At 43.2% G+C, this 20,733-nt stretch overlaps 1 protein-coding gene across 4 annotated transcripts in view; it reads left to right on the top strand.

Moving 5' to 3' along the window:
• Positions 1-20,425, top strand: part of atp13a2 (ATPase cation transporting 13A2) — a 45,957-nt gene extending 25,532 nt beyond the window's left edge. For all 4 annotated transcript variants that reach the window (XM_071348280.1, XM_071348278.1, XM_071348279.1 and 1 more), the window contains exons 27-29: positions 6,394-6,545; positions 6,885-7,057; positions 19,404-20,425. In XM_071348280.1, coding sequence (XP_071204381.1) covers positions 6,394-6,545; positions 6,885-7,057; positions 19,404-19,571 — 493 coding nt within the window. In that variant the 3' untranslated portion in view covers positions 19,572-20,425. The remainder of the gene's footprint in view (positions 1-6,393; positions 6,546-6,884; positions 7,058-19,403) is intronic.
• The last annotated feature ends 308 nt before the right edge of the window (positions 20,426-20,733 follow it).

Raw genomic sequence — 20,733 nt, 5'->3', positions numbered from 1 at the left:
CATTTCAGTGGAACAGTTTCATTTATAAAGTCTTCATATTTCAAAATCAATGTCATGTGGTTCATCAAAATTCTATCTAAATGAAAATTATACAAATTTAAATGTAACTTCCATTGCCAATATGTGAAAATAGCCTACATAAAGCCAACTAATAAAACAATTGCAGCCCGCAGGTAGAAAATATTCTGATAAATGTCCTATAAATCACATTGGCTACGCATGGCCTGTCTGCAAGAAACTTAAAACATTGTATCAACTATTGTATTAACTTGGTCTGGTGGGAAGCTTGTGCTAGCAAACTTGCAACATTGTAGAAAATATTCTGGGCCCTCAGTTTCCAGCGCCAGTGAGCTCCGGACAGACACTGCAGTAGACTATTTAGCGCAAGGGATAAGAAGTAATCAGGTATGCCTATTTTATGACGTTTCCACCAAATCACAGCATGACTTTTTTTCCCCTTTCATGCTCAGTGGTATTTGAAAGGGAGAGTTGGAAAGATTTTTCAAATAGGCTATGTTGGGGAACTATTGTCATCAGGGCCGGCAAAAATCTGCCCCCCCCCCCAATAGGTTTGGCCTTGGGCCAATTTATTTCTCAGCTAAAAGTCGGGGGAACAGAACATAATAGCATGCCAATTTAATAGGCCTATGCTACAAATTAAACACAATTTTTAACACATCTGGTTAGTAGGCTATATAATCAGTTCAATGTCAATAACATAGCCTAATATATTCAATCTGATTACATTGATAAAATCACCAATGCCCTGGACGTTCTGCCGCCCTAGGCGAGACAAAAATAGTTACATCTTAGACATCCCTATGAATCTAAGCATGGCACCTTTCTACCCGGACATAGGCTGTACTGACACAGAAAACTGTAAACTTCAACTGCTGGCTACTCGTCCGTTGTATAACCCAATAACCCAGCTTCTCGTCCGTTGAATAACCCAATAACCCAGCTTCCCTTAAATCTCCCTGGGTTTAAACATACATCTTCTCTTTTCAGAAAGAGAAAAGCTCAATTAATAGGGACAGAATAGCAAAGTCAAATATATATTTTTTGTCTCGAATATTATAGGATACAGTTTTAGCTTCAGATTGTCATTGAGAGGAATCAATATATCCCTGTATGCATCGGAGTCACGTCTTTCGCGGGCATTTTAGAGCTTGTTTCTACCATAAGGCATCACCGAGTTAAGCATGGCTATAGAACGCTTGATATAATCTGGATACGTTTTATGATTTTATTTCCAAATATAAAGCAAACAATAGATACCCTTTGTTAAAGAAAAGGGCAAAAGGGATATGTGATACCCTCACTCAATTCGAGCCGAGGTTTTAGTAAAATACACCAAGCCCTTCCCAGACACGGAGGTATTTAATCAGTGCATGGGACAGTATTTGGCTATACCGACATCTATGAATAGGATAATTGTGTCTGTCAAACAGGTAGGCTTACTACTTATTTTTTGGAAGATAAAGAAATAGGCTCCAATTTATATATGCAATTCTATGTTTATGCCCATAAAATTTTTTGGTGTGCGCGTGCACATATAGGAGGTCCCTTACCAGGCAGAAGGGAATGTTACTTTAACCCCTGCATCGGGGAGTTACAATGTTGCTATCACTATGCAACCTACTACCTATAGTAGGAAATCAAGTTTCTTAATAATAATATCCCACCTGTTATCGTGGCACGACCCCATAATTGTTACAATTACAATAAAAAATAACACTTATATAACATATTTAACATATAGTTGAAGTCGGAAGTTTACATACACCTTAGCCAAATACATTTAAACTCAGTTTTTCAAAATTCCTGACATTTAATCCAAGTAAAAATTCCCTGTTTTAGGTCAGTTAGGATCACCACTTTATTTTAAGAATGTGAAATGTCAGAATAATAGTAGAGAAAAGTATTTATTTCAGCTTTTATTTCTTTCATCACATCCCCAGTGTGTCAGAAGTTTACATACATTCAATTAGTATTTGGTAGCACTGCCTTTTAAATTGTTTAACTTGGGTCAAATGTTTAGGGTAGCCTTCCAAAACCTTCCCACAATAAGTTGGGTGCAATTTGGCCCATTTCTCCTGACAGAGCTGGTGTAACTGAGTCAGGTATGTAGGCCTCCTTGCTCGCACACGCTTTTTCAGTTCTGCCCACAAATGTTCTATGGGATTGAGGTCAGGGCTTTGTGATGGCCACTCCAATACCTTGACTTTGTTGTCCTTAAGCCATTTTGCCACAACTTTGGAAGTATGCTTGGGGTCATTGGCCTTTTGGAAGAACCATTTGTGACCTAGCTTTAACTTCCTGACTGATGTCTTGAGATGTTGCTTCAATATATCCCTCATGATGCCATCTATTTTGTGAAGTGCACCAGTCCCTCCTGCAGCAAAGCACTCCCACAACATGATGCTGCCACCCCCGTGCTTCACGGTTGGGATGGTGTTCTTCGGCTTTCAAGCATCCCCCTTTTTCCTACAAACATAATGTTGGTCATTATGGGCAAACAGTTCTATTTTTGTTTCAACAGACCAGAGGACATTTCTCAAAAAAGTACGATCTTTGTCCCTATGTGCAGTTGCAAACCGTAGTCTGGCTTTTTAATAGCGGTTTTGGAGCAGTGGCTTCTTCCTTGCTGAGTGGCCTTTCAGGTTACGTCGAAATAGGACTCGTTTTACTGTGGATATAGATACTTTTACCTGTTTCCTCCAGCATCTTCACAAGGTCCTTTGCTGCTGTTCTGGGATTGATTTGCACTTTTCGCACCAAAGTACGTTCATCTCTAGTAGACAGAACGCGTCTCCTTCCTGAGCGGCATGACGGTTGCGTGGTCCCATGGTGTTTATACTTGCGTACTATTGTTTGTACAGATGAACGTGGTACCTTCAGGCATTTGGAAATTGCTCCCAAGGATGAACCAGACTTGTGGAGGTGTACAATTTTTTTTTCTGAGGTCTTAGCTGATTTCTTTTGATTTTCCCATGATGTCAAGCAAAGAGGCACTGAGTTTGAAGGTAGGCCTTGAAATACATCCACAGGTACACCTCCAATTGACTCAAATGATGTCAATTAGTCTATCAGAAGCTTCCAAAGACATGACATTTTCTGGAATTTTCCAAGCTGTTTAAAGGCACAGTCAACTTAGTGTATGTAAACTTCTGACCCACTGGAATTGTGATACAGTGAGTTATAAGTGAAATAATCTGTCCGTAAACAGTTGTTGGAAAAATTACTTGTGTCATGCACAAAGTAGATGTCCTAACTGACTTGCCAAAACTATAGCAAGAAATGTGTGGAGTGGTTGAAAAACGAGTTTTAATGACTCCAACCTAAGTATATGTAAACTTCTGACTTCAACAGTATATATTTTAATATTCCTGTAGAACTGTAAAACAGAGTAAGATCATTTGAGCTTTGGAAACAAGTGCTTTCATAAATGCAGAGTGGGCGTCATTTCGCTGGAGCAGTGTAAAATAAGCTTTATATCATTGACCCAGCCTTAACGAATTTAGTTTATTTACATATCGAATTTGATTGTCCAACATCAGTTTCAGCATTTATTTATTTAGTCTCCGCTTACACGGAACCCAAACCGGCTGCGCGCGTGCGCTATCGTGCATACATTTATTTTGCCCCCCCACACCAAACGCGATCACGACACGCAGGTTAAAATATCATAACAAACTCTGAACCAATGACATTAATTTGGGGACAGGTCGAAAAGCATTAAACATGTATGGCAATTTAGCTAGTTAGCTTGCACTTGCTAGCTAACGTTAATTTGTCCTATTTAGCTAGCTTGCTGTTGCTAGCTAATTTGTCCTGGGATATAAACATTATAAACGTTATTTTACCTGAAATGCACAAGGACCTCTACTCCGACAATTAATCCACACATAAAACGGCCAACCGAATCATTTCTAGTCATCTCTCCTCCTTCCAGGCTTTTTCATCTTTGAACTTATATGGTGATCGCATCTAAACTTTCATTGTATTACCACGACAACCGGCAATAAAGTTCTTCTTTCAATCACCCACGTGGGTATAACCAATGAGGAGATGGCACGTGGGTACCTGCTTCTATAAACCAATGAGGAGATGACTTTCAGCGCGATCTGCGTCAGAAATAGGAACGACTTCTATTTTACCCCTTTGCGTCGCGGACGCTCGTTGGCGTGCGCGAGCAGTGTGGGTGCAATAATTGAATAACATGGATTTCAAAATATTTTTTGCGACGCTCGTGCACGCGACGTGTCTGGTCTGGTCAGCATGTCAGATTGGCCTCTCCTCTTCTGTGGTGCTGCATTGCAGTCAGTGATGTTTTCTCTCGGTAGCTGTCCATGGTTACTGAATTCAAATCATCTGAGTTTGCTAAGACACCAGCCTGATCTCCTGCTCCTTCTACCTCTGGAAACTATCTAGGTGGTCATGCAACTTCTCATGCGAGCTGAGGAGGCGGAAAGATTCTTCCAGTCCCTGGTTCCATCCCTGACCAGCGTAGATCTCCGTGAATGGCCTGTCCTTGTAGGCTTGTCATTCTCCACACTGGTGGATGTACATTGCTGCACACTGTTACATTTCACCAACGAATTTCTTTGGTTTAGAGATTGTGCCTCTTTTCTCATAGTTTAAAAAAAATATTTGCTTCCTGATAGTTTTTGTCTCTTAGACATGGTAGCAAATAGTTTCAAATCTCTATAGATTACTTTTAGCTAAAATGATATCCACTAGTAGTAGCTAGCTAACGTTAACAGGCTAGGTTATGCTACTGCCTTAATCACTGATTGTTTTCGTCATATACAACCCCCCCCCCAAAAAAATACAATAATTTAATTGGCAGATTCATTTTTATTAATATTTCACAATTGGATAATCCCATATAAACATACACATCACCATAGCTACCAATGATAGTGGGAGTGAACTTCGGGAGAAGCGGGAATGGGGTGGGGAGGGGAACTGCAGCAACGCTATGAGCTGGTGGCTGGGGTGCCGCGTGCGGTGTAGTAGCCGATCAGGGGCGCCGGAGGGTGGCAGCCAATTGTCAAAATTCCGCCCCAAATTCAAGTGCCGCCATAGGTGGCCGCCTAATGGGAGGGCCGGCCCTGATTGTCATTATCAATGGATGTAAAAACAGACTTTGTTAACTTGCTGTTTGATGCGAAGAACAACATACTTTGAGAAGCTTCACAGTGATGGTGAGTTAAGAAAATCAGAAATAGTATCAGATCCCCAAATAGGTACATTTTATAGGCCTACATTTGCACTCAGGCCAGGTAGACTAGTCCTACTTCTATATGCGTAATCAGTTGCGTGTCCTTACTCAAGATTAACAAGAGCACTCCAAACAAAAGTCAATGAATAAAATCACAAATGGAATGAAATAAACAAACTTTTCTCACAAGTGTAGCCAAGGTTGTGCACTCTGCAAACAACGTGCCCACTCCGACAATGGCAATGGTAAGACTTTAATAATAATATATTGAATGCATTAACAGAAATAAATCAAACAAACATTGTAGATTAGGAATTAACGGTAAATGTTCTACTGGTGATACTGGTGTGCCATCACCGCGGCTTCCGCAATGGATTCTGACAGACGTGAATCAGACAGTTGTCTCGTGTGCCATAATTGTTTTTATATAAATTTGCCACTGCTCGACTAAAAACAATCTTTGTCGACCAACAGCCTATCAATTAAACAATCAACCAGTCGACTAAATGTGGTCAGCCCTAATAATATTAGTAATTAGTGATGGGCGATCGAAACAGTATCTCAATATTATTTTTGCCGATTTTTATATATGATACTGACTCCACTTATCGATTCTAAAAATATAATTAAAAAACATGTTTTAATAATTGGTAGGTAGTTAACGTTAGCTACCTCTAGTTTAGTCGGCTGTACCTGCTCCAAAACTCATCCTATAGCTTGTTCTCCATGTTCTTTTAAAATGGTGAGCACTTATTTCCATGACTGGAAATATATATATTCTTTTTTTCATGGCTCTCTCTTGTCCATCTGAAGCAGACATATAGTGTGCAATATGTTTGGAACATAGAATCCCAATAAAATCTCAATACATATTGTATCAGCACCTAAGTATCGTGATGTCCCTGACAATTCCCAGCCCTATTCTTAATGACACAGAATAATGTTCTGATATTTTGAGGGGAAATTAAGGGGTTCTCATTGGAATAGATCCTTGAAGGACCAAAGGAATAATAAGAAGGGTTTTGGGTGTGACTCAGTCACATTGAGGTTTAAAATGATGTATCAAAAACACAGCAGCTCAATGACTTTCAACAAATGCCGTGCATTGTGGGGGAATGTCTAGGTAAATTAATATGAATTATTCCTCTCTTCATCCATCCTTTCAGGTTTGTTCCTCTGAATTCAACAATGTCAGGAGCAGCGAACCTGCCCAACCTTGAGGACACCAGTGTGTTTGACCTGTCAGGGTACCAGTACATCATCATGGCGGTGGTGGTGACTAAAGGATACCCCTACAAGAGACCTCTGTACTACAACGGTGAGGCACCAACCAAGGGGCTCCAGACATATCACATCATTCTTTGTGGGGTTCGGTAACGTTGTATGAACGTGCCTTGCAAATCAAAGCCACAAAAAAAGCACCTGTTGCTGGGTCTCCTTTCCCCTCCTTGATGTTCATTCAGTGTGCTGTAAGGGATAGTTTACTTGATTGGTTAATTTAAAAAGTGGTTTTAAATCCACTTAACCAATTTTGAGGTACTAAACCATCTGACACTTAGATTTGAGTGAACTATCCCTTTAAGCAGTGAACTCTGATAATCACAGTAGCTGCCAAGGTCTCTTACATGATGCCCATATTTTCTCTCTCTCCTAACAGTGGTTTTTGTGTGTGTGCTGCTGGTCTTGTTCGCTCTGATGAGTTGGCTGGTGCTAGCTCCCATGCCTTTCCTGCGCAAGCTGCTGAAGCTTTACGACATCCCTGATATGAACTTCAAAATCCTGCTGGTGGCCCTGGCTGCACTCAACTTTGTCTTCTGCTTCCTATTGGAGGTACTGTATGCAGAACCAACCCTAGGGCCCTGTTCTAAAAATTGTCCTTCCTTCCTTGAGGTAATCTCACGTTAGGATTCAGCCCTTAGTGAGTATGGTTACATGCACACAATAATGCGATTTATTGTGGATAGTCAGATTAATATAATAGTTTGATTAAAACATTTACATGCTTTGCAAGAACGATTTCCCCAAAAAATCCTGTTTACATGGACACATCTGAAATCAGGCTACTTGATGGCACTCTGATAAATTCAGAAAAATCGGCAATCAAAATAAACGTTCTACCACAGCGACCATGTTATTTTTCGGAAGCATATTTTATTCTGAGTTTGGACATATAAAATGTGTATGTGAAAACTACTTCAAAGAGGCATACATTCAGTTGTTCCGAACTCACTTCACTTGTGCAAAAGTGGGAGGCTCACTCGGCTGGAGCTAGCACATGCGCAGACCAAATACACCGCAGCAAGACCGATTTAAGGTGTTTACTTGTCCTAATAATTAGAAATTTGCTTAGAAAACCAGGGGCCTCATTTATCAATATTGCGTAGAAACTATTCTAAGAAGAAGAATCAGAATCCTAAAACACGGGGCGAGATGTTAAAACTGTCCATTGTGCCAATAGATGGTATGCACTCACATGAGATTTGCCGTGATGTTGACAAATCAAAAATCAAATTTTATTTGTCACATACACATGGTTAGCAGATGTTAATGCGAGTGTAGCGAAATGCTTGTGCTTCTAGTTCCGACAATGCAGTAATAACCAACGAGTAATCTAACCTAACAATTCCACAACTACTACCTTATACACACAAGTGTAAAGGGATAAAGAATATGTACATAAAGATATATGAATGAGTGATGGTACAGAACGGCATAGGCAAGATGCAGTAGATGGTATAGAGTACAGTATATACATATGAGATGAGTAATGTAGGGTATATAAACATAAAGTGGCATAGTTCAAAGTGGCTAGTGATACATGTATTACATAAAGATGGCAAGATGCAGTAGATGATATAGAGTACAGTATATTCATATACATATGAGATGAGTAATGTAGGGTATGTAAACATTATATTAAGTGGCATTGTTTAAAGTGGCTAGTGATACATTTTTACATACATTTCCATCAATTCCCATTATTAAAGTGGCTGGAGTTGAGTCAGTATGTTGGCAGCGGTCACTAAATGTTAGTGGTGGCTGTTTAACAGTCTGATGGCCTTGAGATAGAAGCTGTTTTTCAGTCTCTCGGTCCCTGCTTTGATGCACCTGTACTGACCTCGCCTTCTGGATGATAGCGGGGTGAACAGGCAGTGGCTCGGGTGGTTGTTGTCCTTGATGATCTTTATGGCCTTCCTGTGACATCGGGTGGTGTAGGTGTCCTGGAGGGCAGGTAGTTTGCCCCCGGTGATGCGTTGTGCAGACCTCACTACCCTCTGGAGAGCCTTACGGTTGTGGGCGGAGCAGTTGCCGTACCAGGCGGTGATACAGCCCGACAGGATGCTCTCGATTGTGCATCTGTAGAAGTTTGTGAGTGCTTTTGGTGACAAGCCGAATTTCTTCAGCCTCCTGAGGTTGAAGAGGCGCTGCTGCGCCTTCTTCACAACGCTGTCTGTGTGGGTGGACCAAATCAGTTTGTCCGTGATGTGTACACCGAGGAACTTAAAACTTACTACCCTCTCCACTACTGTCCCGTCGATGTGGATAGGGGGGTGCTCCCTCTGCTGTTTCCTGAAGTCCACAATCATCTCCTTTGTTTTGTTGAGTGTGAGGTTATTTTCCTGACACCACACTCCGAGGGCCCTCACCTCCTCCCTGTAGGCCGTCTCGTCGTTGTTGGTAATCAAGCCTATCACTGTAGTGTCGTCCGCAAACTTGATGATTGAGTTGGAGGCGTGCATGGCCACGCAGTCGTGGGTGAACAGGGAGTACAGGAGAGGGCTCAGAACGCACCCTTGTTGGGCCCCAGTGTTGAGGATCAGCGGGGTGGAGATGTTGTTACCTACCCTCACCACCTGGGGGTGGCCCGTCAGGAAGTCCAGTACCCAGTTGCACAGGGCGGGGTCGAGACCCAGGGTCTCGAGCTTGATGACGAGTTTGGAGGGTACTATGGTGTTAAATGCTGAGCTGTAGTCAATGAACAGCATTCTCACATAGGTATTCCTCTTGTCCAGATGGGTTAGGGCAGTGTGGTTGCGATTGGGTCGTCTGTGGACCTATTGGGTCGGTAAGCAAATTGGAGTGGGTCTAGGGTGTCAGGTAGGGTGGAGGTTATATGGTCCTTGACTAGTCTCTCAAAGCACTTCATGATGACGGAAGTGAGTGCTACGGGGCGGTAGTCGTTTAGCTCAGTTACCTTAGCTTTCTTGGGAACAGGAACAATGGTGGCCCTCTTGAAGCATGTGGGAACAGCAGACTGGGATAAGGATTGATTGAATATGTCCGTAAACACACCAGCCAGCTGGTCTGCGCATGCTCTGAGGACGCGGCTGGGAATGCCGTCTGGGCCTGCAGCCTTGCGAGGGTTAACACGTTTAAATGTTTTACTCACCTCGGCTGCAGTGAAGGAGAGCCCGCAGGTTTTGGTAGCGGGCCGTGTCAGTGGCACTGTATTGTCCTCAAAGCGAGCAAAAAAGTTATTTAGTCTGTCTGGGAGCAAGACATCCTGGTCCGCGACGGGGCTGGTTTTCTTTTTGTAATCCGTGATTGACTGTAGACCCTGCCACATACCTCTTGTGTCTGAGCTGTTGAATTGCGACTCTACTTTGTCTCTATACTGTCACTTAGCTTGTTTGATTGCCTTGCGGAGGGAATAGCTACACTGTTTGTATTCGGTCATGTTTCCGGTCACCTTGCCCTGGTTAAAAGCTGTGGTTCGCGCGAATGCTGCCATCAATCCACAGTTTCTGGTTTGGGAATGTTTTAATCGTTGCTGTGGGTATTATGTCGCCGATGCACTTTCTAATGAACTCGCTCACCGAATCAGCGTATTCGTCAATGTTGTTGTTGGACGCAATGCGGAACATATCCCAATCCACGTTGCGATCGAAGCAGTCTTGAAGCGTGGAGTCAGATTGGTCGGACCAGCGTTGAACAGACCTGAGCGCTGGAGCTTCTTGTTTTAGTTTCTGTTTGTAGGCTGGAAGCAACAAAATGGAGTCGTGGTCAGCTTTTCCGAAAGGGGGCGGGGGAGGGCCTTATATGCGTCGCGGAAGTTAGAATAACAATGATCCAGGGTTTTTCCAGCCCTGGTAGCACAATCGATATGCTGATAGAATTTAGGGAGTTTTGTTTTCAGATTAGCCTTGTTAAAATCCCCAGCTACGATCAATGCAGCCTCAGGGTGTGTGGTTTCCAGTTTACATAGAGTCAGATAAAGTTCGTTCAGGGCCATCGATGTGTCTGCTTGGGGGGAATATATACGGCTGTGATTATAATCTAAGAGAATTCCCTTGGTAGATAATGCGGTCGACATTTGATTGTGAGGAATTCTAAATCAGGTGAACAGAATGACTTAAGTTCCTGTATGTTGTTATGATCACACTACGTCTCGTTAATCATAAGGCATACCCCCCCGCCCCTCTTCTTACCAGAAAGATGTTTGTTTCTGTCGGCGCGATGCATGAAGAAACCAGCTGGCTGCACCGACTCCGTTAGCGTCTCTCGAGTGAGCCATGTTTCCGTGAAGCAAAGAACGTTACAGTCTCTGATGTCTCTCTGGAATGCTACCCTTGCTCGGATTTCATCAACCTTGTTGTCAAGAGACTGGACATTGGAGAGTAGTATGCTAGGGAGTGGAGCCCGATGTGCCCGTCTCCGAAGCATGACCAGAAGACCGCTTCGTTTGCCCCTTTTACGGCGTCGTTGTTTAGGGTCGCCGACTGGGATCTGATCCATTGTACTGGGTGGAAGGCAAAACACAGGATCCGCTTCGGGAGAGTCATATTCCTGGTCGTAATGATAGTGAGTTGACGTTGCTCTTATATTCAGTAGTTCCTCCCGACTGTATGTAATGAAACCTAAGATTACCTGGGGTACCAATGTAAGAAATAACACGTAAAAAAACAAAATACTGCATAGTTTCCTAGGAACGCGAAGCGAGGCAGCCATCTCTGTCAGCGCCGGAAGTATATAAAACAGGAGTGGCATGGGAGGTTTATTTCTTAGACTGGGTTAAGATGTCAATTTTGGGACACATCCTCAGTAGTGTGCCTTCGAATCAGTGGGTGTTTCGGCCTTTAATCACTAAACACCCTCATCAAAGGTGGCCAGCTAAAGGGTGATCAAGCCTTAGCTTGTGTCCCATGCCCAATTAAGATTTCCCACGGGACTATGCAAGGCAGGGGCGTCCTCTTCCCTGAGCCAGCCCTACAGCTGACCGCATACCTCAGATCTGAATTGGGTTCTCAGGTGGGGGTGGGGGGTCATGAAGTTATAGCCCAGCAAGGGTCCTTCCGTATGATCCAGATCCACTGGCTGCCTCTTTCAGCTGCTTGAGAAACTGCTCTGACGGTCTGCCGCAGAGCCTGTCCATGGATTCCAAGTTCTTTCAGCAACCTGATGGTGGAAAAAGCCACGAATCCTCTGCATCCCACTTCAACTGGCCGGACTTTTGCATTCCAGCCTTGCTGAGTTGCCTCTGCTGCCAACTCTGGCTAACGCAGTTTCTTACGCTCGTAGGCCTCTTCAACAGAGTTTTCCCACGGGACTGTGAGCTCTATGATGTACACAGCATTTCGTGAAGGGGACCAGAGTACCATGTCTGGCCTAAGGTTGGTAGAAGCAATCTCAGGTGGAAAAATGAGTTGCTGGCCAATATCGACAAGCATCTTCCAGTCCCGGGCCATGGCTAGGTGTACAGTTTCTGGCTTCGTAGGAGGATGCTTGGGCCTTTTCTGTCCCTCCCGGATGAATGTTGTTGTTTTGACGGGATTGCTTGCTTTTGGAGGTAATGAATTGGTTGCACTTCTCTTGGTCTCAAGTGCTGCAGCCAGGCTCTTGAGGACCTGATTGTGCCTCCAGGTGTAGCGGCCTTGTGAGAGGCTGGTCTTGCAACCTGTCATTATATGCCTGAGAGTCGCTGGAGCTGGGCAGAGGGGGCAGGTCGGGTCCTCGCCATACCATTGATGTAGGTTTTTTGGTGATGGAAGCACATCATAAACAGCTCTTATGATGAATCTGATGTTGCTTGCCTCCATTTGCCAAAGCTCACTCCAGTTGATCTTTCTCCTCTCCAGGCCTTCCCACCGCGTCCATTGCCCTTGTTTAGCAAGAGAGACAGCCTTTGCACTTCTTGCAGTCTCCTCCTGTCTGCGCATCTCCTCGACCACCAGCTTCCTGCGTTCAGATGTTGTTGCCTTATGGAACGTTGGTTTGCTTGCTGCCAGGCCAAAGCCTCCTCTTCCATGCTGGATATTCCCCACAATGTCTTGGTGTCTCAGGGCTGATGTTGCTTGCTGCACAGCCTTGGATGATGTCCATTTCCGTCCAGTTTGTAGGGGAGGTGCAGCCTTGCTAATGGTCTGGTCTTTGGAGTCCTTCAATGTCATCTGAAGTCTTACTTTAGAGCACTTGTACTCCTCCGTTAGACTTGTAAGAGGTAGTTCAAGGACCCCTTTGCCATAGAGGCCGATGTTACTCAGGCATCGTGGGACACCCAGCCATTTCTTCACGTATGAGGTAATGCTTCGCTCCATCTTCTCCACTGTTGTTATTGGGACCTCATAGAAGGTGAGTGGCCACATTACCCGGGGAAGAAGTCCAAACTGTAGGCACCAAAGCTTGAGCTTCCCAGGCAGTAGGGTCTTGTTGATGTTCTCAAGACCGTCGGCGATGTCCTGCATTACTTGCTGCACTTGATCTTTATCCCGGAGGCTTTCGTTGTACCATCTACCCAGGCTCTTGACGGGTTGCTCAGACACCGTTGGTATCGGGTCATCTCCAATGCAGAACCTCACATCTTTAAGCTGTCCCTTGACTATGGAGATGCTTCGAGATTTGCTTGGCTTGATTTTCATCCGGGCCCACTTGATGTTATCCTGCAGTTTTGCAAGTAGCCGCCTGGTGCATGCTGCAGTGGTGGTCAGTGTAGTCATGTCATCCATGTATGCTCGGATAGGTGGGAGACGGAGCCCTTCCTTAGTTCTCTCACCGCCGACCACCCATCTCGATGCCCTGATGATGACTTCCATGGCCATAGTGAAGGCCAGAGGTGAAATTGTACAGCCTGCCATTATGCCTACTTCCAAGCGCTGCCATGTTGTTGTGAAGTCAGGTGTTGTGAAACACAATTGCAGGTCTTGGAAATAGGCCTTTACCAGTGTAGTGATGGGTTCTGGTACGTGGAAAATGTTGAAGGATTCCCAGAGGAGTTCATGGGGAACTGAGCCAAAGGCATTGGCCAGGTCGAGGAAGATGACATAGAGGTCTCTCTTGTCCTTCTTAGCTGTTTGGATCTGGTGCCAAATCATACTAGTATGTTACAGGCAACCAGAGAAACCAGGAATGCCTGCTTTCTGTACAGATGTATCAATGTACTTGTTCCTTTCCAGGTAAGTGGACAGCCTCTGTGCTATTATACTGAAAAAGATCTTCCCTTCGACGTTGAGAAGGGAGATTGGTCGGAATTGACTGATGTCTGTCGCATCCTTCTCTTTCGGGATTAGCACACCACCAGCCCTTCGCCATGCTTTTGGTATTATTTCCTTCTGCCACAATATCCTCATGAGCCTCCAAAGAAAGCGTAGAACATCCGGGGCGTTCTTGTAGAGCTTGTATGGTATTCCATTAGGCCCAGGAGCCGAGGCCGCTCTTGCTCGTCGTGACAACGTTCACTACTTCCTTCCATTTTGGAGGGTCAGTGTCCAGATTGAATTATGGTGGTTGAATAGGTGGGATGTCATGTGGGATGATTATCTGCTCATGCCTTTTCGTGTCCTGGTGGACCTTTTCCAGATGTTCTTCCAGTTCTGGCTTTTGAGTTTTTAGGATTCCGCACTTTTCCTTTGCGAAGAGGTCTTTGACAAACTTAAAGGGGTTTTTATAGAACCGTGTTCTTGAGTGTTCCTTCTTCCTACGAAGTTTCCTTAAGTTTTCCGCTCTTCGCAAGGTTGCCAGCCGACATTTGATGTCTGCTTGGAGTAGCATGAGACCTTCTCTCTCTGCATCAGAGGCCTTCTTCCACTGCTTTCTCAGCTGCCTTCTCTCTCTGACAAGTATCTCGATCTCTTGCTGCCTCCTAGATTTGACTGGCGCGGGTGGTGTCTTGCCACTTCTCCTTTCGTTTACTCCAAAGCGCTCTTCTCCGTAGTGGTAGATAATGTCTCCCATCCTTTCAAGCTTTTTCTCTGCTGTTCCTACCTGTTCCAATATTTTTGTCAGGTCGTTGTTGATTGTTTCCCACTCTCTCTTTTCAACAGCTTTGGGCCACTTCACACCTGGTCTGTGCCCTTTGATCTTTTCCTGTTTTAGAGGTCTCTGTGGTTGGGTGAGTTCATCCACCGGCATTTCTGTGCTTGTGTTATCCTCCTCCGTTACAGGGGTGCTGATGCTCTGCGAACTTTGGTTTGCGTCCCGTCGCTGTGCTTCATTCGACTGTTTTGACTGGCTGCTTCGTAAGAAGTACTGGTCAATGCGAGGTCCCTGTCTCTGCTCTCCCAAGCACCTTTTCCTCCCTTAATGGATCCTTAACCCCCTTGCCGATGTTACTCTCTCCCAACCACAGCTGCACACCTGAAGTGTGTGTCCTGCTGCTGTTATGGTTGTCTCATGGGCTGTGTTCCTACTCGTAGTCGTTTCCGTTCCTGGGTCCGTAGCCGTGTGATCAGTCGTTGAGCCATCTTGCGCCCCAGCTCTTGCAGGCTCTAGGGGTATGTTCCTTTGTTGACTTTCAGTAGCACTTAGCGGGTGTCTCCAACATACTGAAACAGCGTCGGAGACTGCCAACATGGGTACCTAGCCCATGACAGCCCCAGTGGGGTCTATTCCCCAAATCTCAAATCTCTGCCAAATCTCTAATTCAATTTCCCATTATCGCAGTCTTTTATAGTATTTCAAGAACGATTTCATTTTCACCCGTGCCTCTAATTGAACAAATTACTGTACTTTATATGGATTATTCTTATTAGGGCTGTCCAACAATTTTTTTTTTGAACATTTGATTGTTTGAAAAATATATATAATTTTTCCATATAGACACAAGCTATGTATTTAATAGAATCAACTATATATGCATTGAGCTTGTCTGATGCTTTAAGCATACTGTTTGATGAAATAAGACACAAATGACCCAGCAACATTAAGGAAGTTATATACAATTTAAAATACAACATGACATTACATTTTTGTATTTATTAGGGATCCCCCATTAGGTACTCTTCCAGGGGTCCAAACACATTAAGGCACTTACATCATATAACATTATTACACCACTACATATCTACAATGTATGTGTGTGTAGAGTGTGTGCTTGTGTGCGTATGCGTGTGTCCGTACCTGTGTGTATCTTCACAGCCCCCGTTGTTCCATAAGGTGTTCCATAATCTGATTCTACTGCTTGCATCAGTTACCTGATGTGGAATAGAGTTCCATGTCGCACTGTGTGCCCCCCATAATCTGTTCTGGACTTGGGGATTGTGAAGAGACCTCTGGTGGCATGTCTTGTGTGGTATGCATGGGTGTCCGAGCTGTGTGCTAGTAGTTTAAACAAACAGCTCGGTACATTCAGCTTGTCAACACGTCTTACAAAAACAAGTAGTGACGAAGTCCATCTCTCTTCCACTTTGAGCCATGATAGATTGACATGCGTATCATTAATGTTAGCTCCCTGTGTACTTTTCCTAAGTCCCTCTTTGTGGCACCTGACCACACTACTGAACAGTAGTCCAGGTGTGACAAAACTAGGGCCTGTAGGACCTGCCTTGTTTATAGTGTTGTTAAGAAGGCAGAGCAGCGCTTTATTATGGACAGACTTCTCCACATCTAAGATACTGTTGTATCAATATGTTTTGACCATGACAGTTTACAATCCAAGGTTACTCCAAGCAGTTTAGTCACCTCAACCTCCTAAATTACCACATTTATTATAAGATTTAGGTTTTAGTGAATGATTTGTCCCAAATACAATGCTTTTAGTTGGAAATATTTAGGACAAATGTATTCCTTGCCACCAATTCTGAAACTAACTGCAGCTTTTTGTTAAATGTTGCCGTGATTTCACTCGCTGTAGTAGATGACGTGCATAGTGTTGAGTCATCCGCATACGTAGACACACTGGCTTTACTCAAGGCCAGTTGCATGTCATTAGTAAAGATTGAAAAAGTAAGGGGCCTGATTCTACCAGGATTATGTTGGAGATGCTTCCATTAAAGAACACCCTCTGTGTTCTGTTAGACAGGTAACTCTTTATCCACAATGTAGCAGGGGGCGTAAAGCCATAACACATATGCTTTTCCATCAGCAGACTATGATCGATAATGTCAAAAGCCGCACTGAAGTCTAACAAAAAAGCTCCCTCAATCTTTCTCTCAGAATCATCAGTCATTTGTGTAAGCGCTGTGCTTGTTGAGTGTCCTCCATATAAGCGTGCTGAAAGTCTGTCAATTTGTTTACAGTAAAATAGTATTGTGTCTGGTCAAACACCATTTTCCCCAAAAGTTTATTAAGGGTTGGTAAAAGGCTTATTGGTCGCCTATTTGAGCCAGTAAAGGGGGCTTTACTATTCATGGTTATCGGAATTACTTTTGCTCCCCTCCAGGCCTAAGGACACACTTTCTTATAGGCTTAGATTGAAGATATGGCAAATAGGAGTGGCAATGTCAGCCGCTATTATCCTCAGTAATTTTCCATCCAAGTTGTTAGATCCCGGTGGCTTGTCATTGTTGCTAGATAAACAATTTAACTTCTTCCACACTCACTTTATGGAGTTCAAAATTACAATGCTTGTCTTTTTAATAATTTGATCAGTTATACTTGGCCCCCCCAAAAATGAAATGCTAATTTGGCTATCATAAAGAACTACACATGCCATGTTGGTCTGGACGAGACTGCCGAATCGAGGAAAATGTAAGAATCTCTGGATTAACTATCTAATGTTAGCTAAATGTAGTAATGAATAAATTGGCAAAATGTCTTTAAATTGACAATTCTGTGAATGGTCTTGTGCAAGTTATGTATTTTTGTTTACTTTGATGCTCATTAGTATTTTCGAATCTGAATGTAAATAGAGCCAAATATATTGACATAAGTAGATAGATACTGCCATGGTGAGCCTATACGAAACACAGCCCTTATTTTAAGTCTTTCTAAATATCCTCTATGGGAAAAATTAATGGTGGATAAACAATTAGAACCATTTCCCTGTTTGACAGCTAGGTTTTATGCGTATTAGGACACACACCTCCACTGTGGGGCTCTATAGGCTACACAAGGTATTCAGCAACGTTTTTTCTCATGTGAAATGCCAATTTATCTTGCCAGTTATGGTTTTCATGTGCACAGTTTAATTTAAATGTATAACGTCTTCGCATCTTAAAATCATTGTCATCTAAATCTAAATGATAATGATAAACCTAAAATAAACATTAAATGATAATGATAAACCTAAAAAGTAACTTATATTGCCAACTATCTAAAAATTGCCTATAAAGCAAACAAATAAGACCATTGCAGTCTGCAAGTAGAAAATATCCTGATAAAAATAAATATCCTATAAATCACATTGGCTATGCATGGCCCTGTCTGCAACGAACTTGAAACGTTGTTTCAACTATCTTGGGCCGAAGGATCAGAGAATTACATTTTTCCCTTTCACGCTGAGTGGTTATCGAAAAGGAGAGAACTGTAAAGATTTTTCAAATACATTGAGGAACTATTGTCATTCTCAATGGATGTAAAAACAGACTTTGTTTGCTTGCCATTTGAGGTGAAGAAAACATTAGCCTACTTTGAAAAGCTCCACACCTCATTAGTGGTAGTGCGTTAAGCCAATCAGAAATACTATCAGATCCCCAAATGGAAACATTTATATGCATACATTTGCGCGCATATAGGCCTACTTCTACCTGATTGTGAACGTCCTTACTCAACATTGACAGGAGCACTCCAAACAAAAGACTGACTAAATTGACTTGTTTCTCAAAAGTGTAGCATAGCTTGTGTACTCTGCAAACGATATAATAATATATTGAATGCATTAACAGAAATTACCGTAACCAAACAAACACAGATTAGGAATTAACGGTAAATGTACTACTGGTGATATGTAATGGGGAATTGATAGACGCAAACAATTCACACAATGATGTTATGAAACAATGAATGTACACAAATTGGCGGGAGAGCGCGCATTCTGGAGAGAAAGGTGCATTTTAGCCACACTACACTTCTTCTTGTACTGTGCCATCCCCGTGGCCTCCACAATGGATTAAAGACAATTTATGCTTGAGACGTAAATATGGTTGGTGGCTTCGTATGGAGGGTGTGACGCAATTGCGGAACCTCTGGAGGTCAAATCAAGGTGGAGGGCTCCTTATAGCTCCGCATTGACATGATTGGTTGATGGTAGGTGTGGTGCGGGAGGTCCTGTATGAACACGAACTCACTTTGACAATAGCTCTACTCCGCGATGTGCAAAATGTATGTTTGCTCAGACTTCTGCGGAGGCCTCATCACAGTAAATGCTGTACGGCCACTGCAGATGTCAGATTGACCATGCAGAGCCTTTGTCTCAGTCTCCACTATGGAGTAGTTCACTAAGATGGGCGCAAATAAGACAGGTCTCTCGTGTGCCATGAAAAAAAAAAGATTTGCTTGGTCGACTGACCAGTCGACTATTTGGGTTCAGCCCTAATTATTATCGTAGCAAATTCACTGTGGTCAAATTATGTGATATAGCCTGACAAGATACAGTATGTTGCATGAATTCACAATGAAAATGCAATGAAGTACAAAAAATGTATATTATTACTCACAATTTCACACATTTTCCCCATTCTACGCTTGACAAATAGTTCCCTTATTCCACCACTTGGCACTGTGCCTACGCATGGCTGTGCGTGAAATGTATGCACTCAAGCAAATGTTCATATTGATAAATCACATTTTGTGTGGAAATGATCGCAGACATGGTTTACGCAGATTTGTGCCAACGCATGGTTGATAAGAGGCCCCATATGCTTACTTTGAACTTGACCATAAGCCAATTAAGATAAGCAGAGTAAGGTGTTTACATGACTATTGCATAATCTGCATACTGCCATAATCAGTTTAATATCAAATTATTACTATGCATTTAAACGTACTCAATGACTGTGTGACTATCCTACTGGCTCTCCTGTAGATGCTGATAGACCGAGGTATGCTGAACTGCCTGCGTCTGCTCCGAGGGAGGCGCCAGTCCAAGAAGCAGTACAAGCGCCTAGACGTCCTCCTGTCAGACTCTCCCTCCTGGCCCCCCCTGGACCAACCACTAGTCCCGCCCCAGTGCACAGTCATTGGCCTGAGCTAGCATCAGCCTCTCCTCCCATTGCACAATATTGAGAGATTCGATTATCTGGCCCAGGTTGCGTCGGTGGGAGGAGTCTAAACCGATAGCATTAGTTTTGGAACCGTGCTGCCTCCCGGGCATGAGTCAGCCAAGTGCCCAACTCTGTCCGATGGCGAAGTCGGCTCAAAACAAAAGTGACGTAGGTGAAGCACGTGAAGTAATGAGTAGGATTCTGTGTTCACATGTAAAAGTGATTGCTTTAGATTAACGCTTTCTGTCTTCCCAATGAACGTTCGAAAATTCTAACATTTTATCGATAAACCATGCTCTATTGTTGACATGACCGAGCGGTGCAGATTACTCTTCAATTTGATAAAGGCGCTCCTCCCTCACCGCTTTCGCCCATTTACATCACAGGCCATAGACCGGTGAACCGTGGTTAATTTTAATCGAACTCTCTCAATATTTCCCCAGCCAAAGAGTGCCTAGGATCTGAGCCACATCCACAATGTCGCAGTGAGGACAGTGGACAAACCTCTGAAGTATGTTTCACACATTTTTCCTTTTCAACAGCAGTGTGAAGTACAATACTGTGCCACTGGACTGCCGAGTGGTGCAAGCACTGCATCTCAGCGTTAGGTGTCACTACAGACCCTGGTTCGTTTCCAGGCTGTATCACAACTGGCCGTGATTGGGAGTCCCATAGGGCGGCGCACAATTGGCCCAGCGTCGTCCGGGGTAGGCCATCATTGTAAATTAGAATTTGTTCTTAACTGATTTGCCAAGTTAAATAAAAAAATACCAGCCAGTGATATAAGATTATGAAAAGCTCAAATGTTCAATAGTATTAGGAATAAAACTATTTTTTAAATGTTCTTGTCAGGTTGTATTTATGTTTCTCAGAGGTAGGTGGTTGCAACACAATAGAGAAAAGTGAAATGTTTACAAGAGAGCTAATTTGATCCCATTAATATGTTCAATAGGGGACTCCAATGGACAACAAATGTGGATGATATACGTATCATTTCTGTGGTGAAATCAATATCACTTTAAACTGTCATGGTCATTTTGAGATATAAAGAAAAGCAGTAGATTATTTTATAAATCATTTAAATTAAAATTTAAAATTTACAGGCAGTTTTGTTCTCACTCAGAGCTTCACAAACCCTGTTGATCCTGTCTC

Source organism: Salvelinus alpinus, chromosome 17 (genome assembly GCF_045679555.1).
Source record: "Salvelinus alpinus chromosome 17, SLU_Salpinus.1, whole genome shotgun sequence".
Taxonomy (NCBI): Eukaryota; Metazoa; Chordata; class Actinopteri; order Salmoniformes; family Salmonidae; genus Salvelinus; species Salvelinus alpinus.
The sequence above is the reverse complement of the archived record's forward strand: the minus strand, read 5'-3'. Positions and strand labels throughout refer to the sequence as shown.